Below are 12,733 nucleotides of genomic sequence, written 5' to 3'. Positions count from 1 at the left end.
GGTATCACAGAACTCGAGTCCTTCAGGCCACTGTGGGTTCTCATGAGGCTCGAAGATCAGGGTTCTATCTTCTTTGAAAGGCGGGGCTTGCACTCGACACTCTATTTGGACGGAGCTCTGTTTAGGCACTTCAACTCTCTCATTTGTTGTTCTTACACTGTGCTCACATGGCTGTCCCACTGTCACTGCATTAACAAAAGCTCTTGCCCTACTCTTTCTGAGGTGAGGAAAAGCTACTTTTACTGTTTTCATGAGTTTCTCTTTATTCTTATTGTTTGTCTTATCCTGTACTCTGTTTGCAACTAGGTGTGAAATCACATTGAAGCCAATTATGGGGCATGACTGTTGGTTGCCTTTTAACACTAACACAGGTATTAGCAGATCTTTATCATTAGCAGTAAGTCTGAAGCTTACCTCGAGCCAACCAATATATGGTATTTCCGTCCCATTGGCTGCTTCAAGTTGCAGTGGTTCAAGTGGGTCTACTAGTTCTGCTATATCTCTTAGTTGGACATCAGGCAAATGGGTCTGTTTCCAGGCCGCATCTACAGCACAAATTTGTGAACCTGTGTCCCAAAGTGCCTGGATTCTTTGGTTGTGCAGAAAGCACTGAATGAGACATTTCTCTCCTACAAGCTCTTTTACAGTAGGCATCTTCACTGGATTACTTCTTTTCCTACACTTTGGTTTGCAACTTGACTGTGTTTCCTGTTTCTTAATAGATGAACATGTATGTGGCTTACAGTACCTTCTGTGCACAGACCAGTGTGTCTCTTGACAGTCTTTTGAGCAGTACAATGTTATTTTACAAACAGAACAACATTTTAACTTCATACTCTCTTCCTTTCCCTCACAGTTAGCACAATATTGGGACTTTTCAATGCTGTCGGTTGCCCCATGTCCCGTGGGAGCAACCTCCCTTAGTTTAAAGGACTCCCTTTATCTGATTTTGTCAGTCTAGGTGCTTTACAACCTGCACGGAAATGCTCACTACTCCCACACCTAAAACAATGCTGGCAATATGCCTCACCTGCCTGCACACATGCAAAACATCTGGGACGGTGACTTGGTGAGGGATAATATCGCTGTGGTGCGAATCTTTGTTGAAACTGTGCTGTCCCATACACATGCCCAGGTCCATATGCTGAGTGGTGTTCCTGTGCTGCTGCAGGAGGGTGCTGGTGGTAAAATGGCATGCAGTTTTGTTCAGCCTTAATGGGGAAAGGCTGCTGAGGTGCTGGGGTTGTCTTTTGAATGGTTTCTCTGATTTGGGAAACTTCAGCCCTCAAGTCTTTCAGCAGCACCATGTCAGCACGCATTTCCTTTATTTCTGTTAGAAGATCAGGGGGTGGAGGGGCTGGTTTCTCTTGAGCTGTGCTTCTCTTTCCCACTGGGGAATCATTAGACTGGACAGTATTTACAGCTGTTACTCGTGATGGAGCGGCATGTTTCTTTTTGTCCTGTCTTTCCTTTTCATTTGCGACTGCAATATTTACCTTCTCGAGCAACAACTCATCTGAAGTATTTGTTTGCAGGAGGTAAGGTTGCAGGTCACTTTTAATATTGTCATTCTGAAGGCCAGTCAGGACAGTATGCATAAAAAGGCTCTGGACTAGTGCTGGATCATACTTTAGACTGGACTCAACTTCCTGAGAAGCAAACAGGATTTTCTGTCTCAAGTCCATTGTCCTGATCAAGAAATTTTGGGGTGTCTCTTTACTACTCTGAACCTCAGAGGTAAGTTGTTTGTATAACTCTGTGGCACCTTTCTCCTGGTAATGAGACCTGAGGATTCTCCTAAGAGCAGGTAATGTGAGGTTTTCTTTTCCCTCAAGATAACTCCTTAGCTGCAAGCCTGGCGTGATAGCACGAATTACAGCATCAGTGATTTCTGATTCTGGGTAGCCTCTATTAAGCCCGCTTTCAATTTGTCTGGCCAGACTGGAGAATGTCAGCCTGTCTTTTTGCCCCGGCTCTCCTATTTGGCCTGATATCTTAAAATCTTTGCGCCACATGGAACTGTTTGGTGCTGTTGGAACAATGTTTCTCACTGGGATGCGAGGACTTAAGGCAGGATTCATGCTATTCCTCATCAAGTCATGCATTTCACCCTCTTTTTGTTGTAAGAGCAGTCTTAATGTCTCTATCTCCTCCTGGCTACTTTCCTGGTCCTGAACAGCTGGATCCACTGTTTCATTCACACCTTGTTTTTTATCCATTTGTATGTCACTTATAATGTCCTGGACATTAAGAAGTTCTGACATACCTTCATCCTCTCGGGTAGCCAGCTCGGTGCGTTCAAGGTGCTTAACTAAATGCGAGACTAGCTGACTGCGCGTTCTATTAATCACAAACTCTTTTCCTGGTCCTGAGATTTGAAGTACATCACATAATTTAGTCAGCTGCTCTAAAGTCAGTTGATACAGTGTTCCTTTAATCTCCAGCTGAAGCTTTTCTAATTCAGACTCCATGTTGTCAGAGGAGTTAGCACAAGCAGTCAGTTGAGAAATGATCAGACTTAGTTGGCTTTTACTGCCCCCTAGTGGCCACTTTTTCACTTCAGGATACAGATACCAACGTAAGTCTAGCGATGTCTCTGCTGCTTTACTATGCTCCTTTCTGATACCTGGGTTGTCTGGGGGGGATGATCAACGAGAGGATTTCTCTTACAGGTCAGGGATGGTCCTCGAATCAATCATCCCAGCGGTGCCTCCAAATGTTGTGCCCTTAAACAGGGGAAATAGTGAGGAGAGGTGAAAGAACGGCACAGACACGCAGCTCTCACTCTCACTCGTCTGTATTGAGTTTCAGAAGCAATACAACCAAAACAATATTCTTATGGATGCACTCAGTCTCAGGACAACTGTATCCAAACTAAGTCACTATTGTTCGCTGCATTAGCTGATGAGAATACTTTAGGTAACATGAACTGTAGCATTAGGCAAAAACATCTTTTTAACTCGCACATGTTAGCTGACACAGTCACTAACTTTCCACAGCAATGAAATAATACTTTAAGTACTGCATGTCTTTCAGTAGTTAACTTATACAGATCGTAACAGAAAAATCTTCACACAATATGGCGGAGTAATAGCGAAAACTAGCATACACAGCAACAGAGATTAACTGGAACTTCTCAACAAAATAGTCCGCAATTCACATCTTCCGCTACAATGAACAATGATAACAATGTAATAATCAACAGTAACACACATTTATACAGATTTGTGCATGACAGTTACCTTAAACAGGGGAAATAGTGAGGAGAGGTGAAAGAACGGCACAGACACGCAGCTCTCACTCTCACTCGTCTGTATTGAGTGAAGGAGGAAGCGCGCGAACCCACCTACTGGAGCCCTGAGGCATTAACAATGGATCGACGCACAATCAACCCAGGCAAAACTTTCACTACTTATCTCCCTCTATATTCCCACTGCATTTCTATTCGAAAACAGTCAAAGCAACAAATAAAACATTAATAAGGGCATGACATGAAATGTAAGGAACAGAGATGTACAACTTGAAAACTAATCAAATTATCAAATTTATGATCCACCACACTCTCACACCAGTCCAGTGCAACAATGTGCAGAGCAAGGACATTATTTTCAATCGAGAGTGCACCTGCCCCTTCACGAGCATCTTCACTCCTGCCTTTGCAGCCAGACTGGAAAGATTCACATCAACACTGACACCACAACACAGAAGTCCCAAGGATTATGCTTCAGTGCGTTTTGATTATTTCATACTGTGTATATAAAAAAAATGGTACAATCTAGTCTTTATAATTTAAGTATGAAAAATTAGTCTTAGAAATGTAACTCCCCTGTCACAGAGTGAATTAAACTGGATGTATCTCATGCTGACTGAATTCATGAAATACTAGGAAGGAGCTTCAAGCTTGCTTTTATTACCTCCTTTAGCATAGGATAGAATGGAACATCCTTCATGAAAGATGAATGATCCATCATTAATTAGGAGTGCACTTTCAATTTCATGCTATAATCTGCCGTTTGGAACCATCAGTGACAAGCTACGCTAAAACCACCAGTTAAAATTATCTTAGTGTAATAAAATCTTCTACTTAGATGAAGAATGAAGTTTTTTTTTTTAGTTCTATAAACAAAGATTATGAGCAACAAAAATTATCAGAGTGAATTTAAGGTTTGCAGTAACTTACGTTCGCATAAGTATTGCCAGCCTTTACTCTCTATCAACAATCAGTTTTACTTCAGTCATAGAAAGCCTTAATAAAGCTGAAGATGGACAATCGCCTCAGCAGGAAGAGGAAGTATTTTATATGCAGTATTATCTTCATTTATTTGTCGGGTGATAGAGTGGCTGGTGCTGTCACCTAACAGCATGAAGGTCCAGGGTGCTGGCCAGCTCCTGGTATGGAGCGTGTTCTCCCCGTGCCTGTGTGGATTCCCTCCCACAGTTCAAAGGCAGGCATGTTAGGTTAACTGCTGATGAGTGTGAATGTGGGGGTGAAAGGTTGTCTGTCTCTGTTAGCCTGCAGTAGGCGATCTGTTCAGGGTGTACCCCCACCTTTTACCTCGTGACAGCTGAGATAGACTCCAGCTCCACTGCAACACTGATTTGGTTAAGAGGAAGAAAATATATGGATGGCAATAAAGTCCCATTTCTAACCGAGTCATCCTCGTCTATACATTCTGCATGAATCAACACGGTGAAGCGGGTGACGTATAGGAGATGCACTTTTTTGTAGTCTTTTGTAGGAAGATAGTTGCAACATGGCAGTCTCATGTCAACAACATCCACCATCACATTATCAAGCAGTGCTGTCAGGTTCTCCGACTCCCGAGTTTCACTTTTCCCCAGCTCATCACACCTTTCTTTGACTAACAAGATGAAGCAAAGGGCTCAGAAAAAAAGCAATAGGTTTTTTGTTGTTGTCTTTTTGTTTTTTTTATCACCACTGTGCTCTCTCTCCTCTGCCTTTCTTGTGCGTGAGTTGGGGACAGCTGACTTCAGTCAGGTTAAGAAAGAGGAAACCGTCAGTAGCAATGAGTCCGTCTGACAGTGTTTTAAAGCATAGGGTGTGCACTATATTTAGCCTATTTTAAATTGATCCTTTCTAAATGTGTGGACAAATCCTAATTATGTGATTAGATTTTTTGTTGGCTGGATTCATTTAAAGCATTGTGTCATATTTTTGTAAGCTTTTTATAAAACTGTTGCACAGTTTAAAAAACCAGAGAAAGTTCAAAAAAGGGGAAATGGTCAAAAGTTAAATTATAGTATGGAGAAATATATGGATAAAATTCAACCTCACAATATTATTAAAACCAACTGCAGATACACAGAATATCTGTTTGGAGAGACATCAGGTGACTTTCTGCTGGAACTGTGCAGTAACTACTCAGATACATTCAGTACAATTCTGAAGTATGTGACTAAAAATAAATGTGCCTTTCAACTTCCCATCCCTTTACATAATTTTGTCTTTATCCCAAAGATAAAATGCAGTACGATGCACATTAATACCGAGAAAACATTTTTCAGTTCATTGTTTCTCCTTTTCACAGAAATCTATCAACTGAGACGCTCCCCGCTGAAAAGTTGCTTGGACATCAAATGAGACGTGCTGAGTTTCATTCGACTCAGATTTCAAATCACTGCTCACAAACGATGTCTGCACTGCCGTTAAAGGCTACAGCGTGCGGGAAATATTTTGTAGTGCTACAGCTTGATAATATTGCCCACAGCAGGGACAGAATTTGAAAATGGGCCAAAATCAGTGTGACAGCAAAGAAAAAGTGTCATCAGTCCAAATTGTCAGTTGTTTCAGTTATGCCTCTGCCCAAGAGGAGGAAGTGAAAAGTGTTTTGGGCTAAATAGAAACTCAGTGCGATACAGAGAGGTTTTTTGACCCTCATTTCTTCTTGCTGCCCCACTGCCCTCAGCTATGTTGCTGAAAGCCAGTAGGTTAAACTTCCTTACTGCAGAACAGTTTAAGTGCTAAGAACTCTGGAGCATGATAGGATGTCATATACAGTGCTGTGTAAAAGTCTTGAGTCACCTCCATTACTTTCATGTTTTGCTAGGAAAATGGGAAATAGTCCCCATAATAGTCCACACATGGATATGCAACATATTTAGCAAAAGTTGAGTTTGTGCAGTTCTGACTAGCTTCGAAATCAATATTTGGTGTGAGTACCTTTTTTCTTCAACACAGGCTGAACTCTGAAAAGGCAAAATCTAAGGTAATTTCTTTATGTAGGCTTTAGGAATAGTTTCCTAAAGGGATTCCAAAGCTCTTCTTTGGATGTTGGCTTTTTGAATGCTGAAATCTGGTTCTGGAGAGGCCATTCCCAGACTGATAGCGTTCCACTGTGTGTCGTTTTCTATCCAGGTATGCTTTGACTGCATTGGCAGTGTGTTTCAGATCATCGTTGTGCTGAAAAATGAATCTGGTGCCAATCAAATGCTTTCCAGATAGTACTGAATGGTGGAGTCACATCTGCTGGTACTTTTTTACATTGATAATTACACAGACCATTTCTGTTGAAGTTTCAGTGAGCAGTAGATGGATCACCTGAAGGATCAGTCATTTCTCAGGTTCTGTGTCAGAGTTTTACTGGATATTTTCCTGTTTCTTAAAGACATGACTTTCATATCCTGTTCACCTGCTGTAGATAGTTTTTTTTAGACCTACCACTTCTTTTGTCCCCCACTTGTCCAGTTTCCTCTTTTTTGTTTGGTTTTTTTTTACGAACACACTCCATACCATGGTGAGATATGCCGAGAGTTTGTCTTATAGTTTTTTGGTATCTTGTTTGTGGAAAAATAATATTTTATGCTTGTCAATCTGTTATACTATGTGTTTTTATGACAGACAGCTAGGAACAAAGTGCCAAAGATTCAACTGAAAATTGATTCCTTTTTAAGTTGTCTGTTATGCGTAGCTAGGTTCATCTCTTTAGTTAGGTGCCTTTCTTATGATTGAGTGATCCATAGATCAGTGTTAGGTGGCTTTACAAAAAACACACAAACAAAAAAAATATTCTAAAATGATCTGGACCAATATAATTATTGCTCAGGACCAATTTAAAAAATTACAAGAAGATGTGGCTGAAAGCAAAATTTAAAGAACTGAGGGGTGACTCAAGACTTTTGCACACGTATGAACAACAACTACTTACTAATCGTTTTTCTTGGCAAATCTGTTTCTACGTGACCGATTATGATCAAAGGCACTAAACCTTCTTACCAAGAGCATGTCCTGGCATATAAGACTTTGGTTTGGTGTGGCTTCTCTAAATGCCCGTCTCAGTACTGTGTAATTGGGCCGACTCTGGTAATTATCCATCTGAGATAATTATGTAAATTGCTTGCAAAAATGCAAAGCAGTTATGTAAGGGTTAAACGAGAAGGTGAGAGAAACAAGAGAAAAGCGCGTGAGATGGAGACAAGATTTCACGGACACGGAGCAGAGTGTTGCACTGCAGTGGCTTTGTGTCATCATCATGTAGCTGTACCTTGCCCAGCAAGTCTTTGTTTATATTCTCTGGCCTTGAAAGCTGTTCCAGCGTCTGATTCAGCTCCATCGCTGGTCAGTAACACAACTACAAAGTGACTCCATCACAATTGTGGAGTCGCACAGAAATGGCGGTGTGTAGGTGGTGCAGCACCACATCTCTCTCTATGTATTCTCTCTTTCTTTCCTCCTCAGTCTCACCCTCTAATTTCTCTCTCCATGTGTCTAAGCAAGATTGTGCAGCAGTAGGCAGACACAGGAAAAAAAACAAAAAACCCCAACAACAACAACTCAGGAGCTGGCATTAATTTGAATGCATTAACACCTCTCAATCAACCTATAAGATTTTTTTCTGCTGTTGCATGGCCAACACAGCAGGAGCTTGTCCCACATCCTCGCCAGGCTTATGACATCAGTGTTGCAAATATTTGGAGGGCAAGGCAGCTTTTTGAGTCACATCAAGAGCTGGAGCGGAGGCGGGGACGCAGAAGATATTTCACTAGGAAGATTGGATCCAATGTGGGGAGGGGGACGCTTGATTCAAAGGGGAGAGGTGGGAATCAGAGGCCACAAACTGTGATTCAGGGAGTGTTGGAGAGGGGTTGAGGCTGCGTTGAACTTTGGAAATGTCGGAAATGGAAAGACACGACGACCCTAAAAGGATTGTTCTCTGTTCCCAGCCAACTCGCCCTTGAGCAAGGCAGTTAACCACCAGCTTTTGCTGCTGTGGAGCAATCAGTTAATGCACTGCTAGACAGCTGCCAGGCTACAAATCCAAACCTCAGACTTTACATTGTCCCTATCAAAATAAAAAAAAAGAAAAGTTAAAACTGAGTTTTATTTCTTGTTAAATATGCGCATTGACAGAGCTGCCACAGACAAAAGCTTCAGATTGAATAGTGAAGTCCAATTTGTGCTGAATGTTGTTTTCTTTTCGTGTGTGCAGACAACAGAGAATGCCACCGAGTGACCACTAGCGCATTTTAAAATGATTGTTTACTGAGATAACTAACAACCTGACAAATCAGGTCACAGCATACAACAGGACTGTTCAGCATCTCTAAATGATTTTTTTATAAACTTACTGCACCTCAATGGCATTTGTTTTATATATTTAAAATGTACTATTTTAGAGTGATACAAATACTCAAAGCTTCACTGTTCAGTTTACTTTTTTGCATCCTGTGATTATCATGATGATTTTTATACTTGCAGCGTGTTGTATATTTGTACAAAACAATGAGCGGTAAGCAATTAAAACTCACTTCAGGCTAAAGAAGAATCTAAGCAAATATAGTTTAAAAAAAAAACTTGAAAAAGCAATGTGGGAAAAACCAACAACGGAGTCTGCTGTGGTCCCTGAGCAGTACATGCTATTGGCCTCGAAGCATAAATGCTCCTTGAAACTTCTCACCTCCTGCGGTATCTTTCTTCTCACCCTCCCTGTAGCCTCCGTATAAGCAAATCCTAAGAGGAGCAAACTGCCCACTCTCTTTGAGGGGGAAAAGTAGAACAGTGAAAAACAGAATGGGGTTGTGTTTCTATTTTTATTTATATATTTATTCATTGGGCATGATCCTTCCCACGAGTATCAGTCTTTTTTTTTTTGCATACTGCACAGACACATTAGGAGACAGACACCGTGAGTCAGCCTGGCTCTGTTTTCACCGCTGCTCCTTCTGCCTCCGTGGGGGCCCTTAAAAAGATTTTCTCTGCTGCCTCACTGATTCTCGTTTAAGTTGATTGTGGTAGTTACTCTTTTTTTCTTTTTCTTGGAGGTGTGCGTGTGTGTGTGTGTATGTGCGTGTGGGGGTATAACCTACTTTCAGAAAAGTGTGGTTATGGTCTACCCACCGATGCAGGCTATGCACCATTTTACGCGGGGTTGTTGTTTCCATTTTATGGCAGTAACGAAATAGCCTATCGATTTAAGTTGTCCTATTTCAACTTTGGTCAAGATTGGATTTTTTAAACGAGCTGGGTTGGGCATCTCCGGCCGGCCCGCCTGGGAGCTGAGGATCACAGCGGGGACTGACTCTCGGGTCGGAGTGCGCAAAGCAGCGCGCCAGTGATTCAGCCGCAGTTTCCAGACGGCGCGCAGGTGGAGGCGACGAGGAGAGGAAGCAGCCGCTCAGGACGTGCTGATGAACCGCACGGGGATGTTCAATACGCACACGATTTGTTCCACGTAAAGACCGAACTGCTTCTTTTTTCTTCTTCTTCTCCCTCCGCGGTGTGATTTTGGTAGCGGTGTCTTGGTCTGGCTCAGCTGTAACCCATTTCCCCTCCAAGACAAAAGTTTGCCTGCTAAAAAAAAAGGAGAAAAAAAAAGGAAAATGATGTTCTGGTCCGCTAATGTTTTTTCACGCAGTGTTGTGGATTCCGGCGTCAGCGTAAGTGGACAGTCATCACTTGAGAAATAGCTGCGATTTTTTTCCGCTCTTAATTTCAGTGCCAGTTTCAACAAAAACAGCGGGCTTTTATTCTCCGCACATCATCTCTCGCCCAGGATTGCATCCGTTTGAATTAATGTCGCACTCCATAATGGACTTCCTCGGACTGTACTTTTTACAGCTGGCTCTCATCGGTAAGTTGATCAACACTTGAACAATTGATTGTGGTCGAAACCAATGCGCCGTCCTGTGACTGCCCAATGCAGCTCGCATTCGGCTTGATTTTATTTTATTATTCTGTTGTTACTAGCTTTTGTTAAGTCTTTCTTAGTGCGAATGATCTTTAAAGGTCCATATTCGCTTGCTTGTGTCAAAGTTGCATCATGAGATCATTCTTTTGTTTTTTTAACCCCTTTGCAGAATAAGCCGGTTTGTTAATGAGATACACGGATGCACGACAGGGTCAGAAAATGAGGAGAGATTGTGATTTTCTTTTAAAGACCACACAGAAAGCCCGCAAGTAACATCCTATGTGTGACTGGGGAGTGATGAAACAGCGGGACTCTGACAGGCTGCTCACATTTTCTCCACTCGAGAGATGCTCGCTTGTGTTTTTTCGCAGTCTTATTTTATTCTTTTTTCTTTTTCCCACCCCGCGGGCAGAAGTCCCGTTTGTACATCCCATGTATTTAAACCGTTTCCCAGCACCGGCAGATGGATGTGATGATAGATTACCAAAGAAAAGATAAAGATGCCACCAAGCTGCCGCTGCTGCTGTTATCCAGCTTCGCTGCGAAAATGCCAATGCAGACAAGTGTATGTCAAACTGTTGGCGTGCGCGCCCGCATGTGCCACTTCTCACGGTTCGGTGAGCGTGCGTGTTGGAGGAAGGGGCATGGTGGTGGGGGGTTACGCGCTTGTGCACCTGCCTTTGCAGGTGAATTGTGTTGTCAGTGCGTGAATAGGGAGGAAAAAACAACGTGGTGGTGGTTTGCGTGCGTGCATGCGTGCGTGGTGGCAGGAGAGGAGTGTGTGTGAGCGCGCACACGCTTGAAACGAGCCAGTCAAACAGGGATCACATCAAACGCTGAAATCATGAGCAATGACCACCAGCACTGCAGACGCACACGCGCACACACGCACGCACACATGTACACTCAGCTTTTTTCCATTCCTCCACACTTACTTGGGCCAGGTGGTGCAAGTCAGTTTCAGTGCCAGCTTTGTTTTGTGTTTGCCAAACACAAGAGTAGACACCCTGAGTTTTTTTTTTTTTATTGCATTCTATTGTGAAAAAAATATTATATGGAGGGAAAAAAAACTTCCTGCAGAACGAATGCTGGCTGGAAACAGGATGTACAGACGGAGGGATTTGTGTTTGTTAGATTTATAGCCTCAGTGTTGACAGCTCTCCATCCCGCAGTTCATTTCCTTTTTGCTGCAGATGTGATTTCAGCCACACTCCTGGTGCACTGACAGCAGCCTTATACGCTGGGAGTGAACTGGAAACTCGGGTCTTAGACAAGAGCTTCCACCACCATGAATCCTTAACAAACACTTTCAGCGGTGCTAATACCCCCCGCCCCCCTTGCTGTCTTCCTTCACTTTTCCCATCATATGTAAAACCTGTGTCACCACACTGCTGTCAGTCAAGATATGAGCAGGGTGGGTAACTGGAAGCAATATGTGCTCGGTGGAATAGTCACTCCTCGTCTTTTCTCTGCAGATATTCTCACCTTGTCAAAAAGATGTGTCAAAACGGCCGAGTCACTTAGCCAGGGCCTCATGATCCCGTCCATCAGCCACACAGGGAGAGACGGAGGGGGGATGAAAGGCAGGAAAAGCAGTTTATTCTTAGAAAAGGGGAGGGAAGGTGGCTGGTTTGAATCCTCAGGCGTAGACTGGCTTAACTGAACTTAAGAAAACCAGCAGACTTTATGAGGATTTTTTCTTTTTTTCAGTTTAAGAGGACACATCGGCTATGTGGGATTGCATGCAGCTTTTTTCCTGGGGCTCCCTTACATATAAAAGCATGCTTCTCTACAACTTGCTGGGCCAAACCTGAGCTTTAAAAGCTGCCTGTGGTGTCCAGGGCTGTACTAATATCCTTCCAATCTAATGAATGTTTCTCTCTTACGAAGCGTGCTGTGTGAAGTGGATGTATGCAAGATTAGTGTGCTGTGTTTTTGCATTTTGTTAACTTTGCAGGGCTAAACTCGTGGCATAAAAACGACGGGGGGAGAAACAAGCATCTATTTACTTCGGCTTTAAATTAGCATATTTACCGCTCAGTCTTGTGATGCTTCACTGATTATCTGCCCGCACAGCTCTGAACATTTTGCAATCATTACTGCAATTAGTTGACCAGGTTTATCTGCATATTATTCTTCTCTAAGTGGTGTGGAGCAAATGAGCATGCCCTGCCTTGCCATTTCTGACATGGGAGAGGGTTTGTAGTGCTTAGCATTCTGTGTGGTCTAATCTTTTATACATGGTAGTGCTTAGCTGGCAAATAATAATGATGGTAAACTCGAGTGGCTATGTTTTTGCCTAACGTGTTTGTAGCGACTGATTCTCGCAGCGGTGGAGGAAACTATAGATAAGATGTGTCAAGGTGAGGGGGCTGGCTGGGAGGACAGTGTCACATCCTGTAATGAGAACCAGCAGATTAAGAGGAAGGGCATCCATCCACTGGCACTTTGTTTTATCAGCCTGCTTTGTCTAATGGCTGATTAAGTTTAATCTTTTTTAGTACAGTAGCTGTCATAGTGTTAGTCAGCTCCACAAAAAGAATAAGATAAGAATCTGCATACATAAAAAACTATTTCTGAAAGTAATG

The 12,733-nt window shown here is 42.7% G+C and overlaps 1 protein-coding gene across 1 annotated transcript in view; it reads left to right on the top strand.

The window, feature by feature from the left end:
* The first annotated feature begins 9,006 nt into the window (after nt 1-9,006).
* Nucleotides 9,007-12,733, top strand: part of gfra4a (GDNF family receptor alpha 4a) — a 158,876-nt gene continuing 155,149 nt past the window's right edge. Inside the window, exon 1 of the mRNA XM_086275170.1 lies at nt 9,007-10,088. Within this exon, the coding sequence (XP_086131296.1) occupies nt 10,031-10,088 (58 nt within the window). The 5' untranslated portion in view covers nt 9,007-10,030. The remainder of the gene's footprint in view (nt 10,089-12,733) is intronic.

This window comes from Aulonocara sp. 'chitande type north' Nkhata Bay, linkage group LG19 (genome assembly GCF_057382095.1).
Source record: "Aulonocara sp. 'chitande type north' Nkhata Bay isolate Kocher_YH1m ecotype deep benthic linkage group LG19, A_spYH_male_GT1.1, whole genome shotgun sequence".
Lineage (NCBI taxonomy): Eukaryota > Metazoa > Chordata > Actinopteri > Cichliformes > Cichlidae > Aulonocara > Aulonocara sp. 'chitande type north' Nkhata Bay.
Note: the sequence above shows the minus strand (reverse complement) of the source record. Positions and strands in the feature narration are given on the sequence as shown.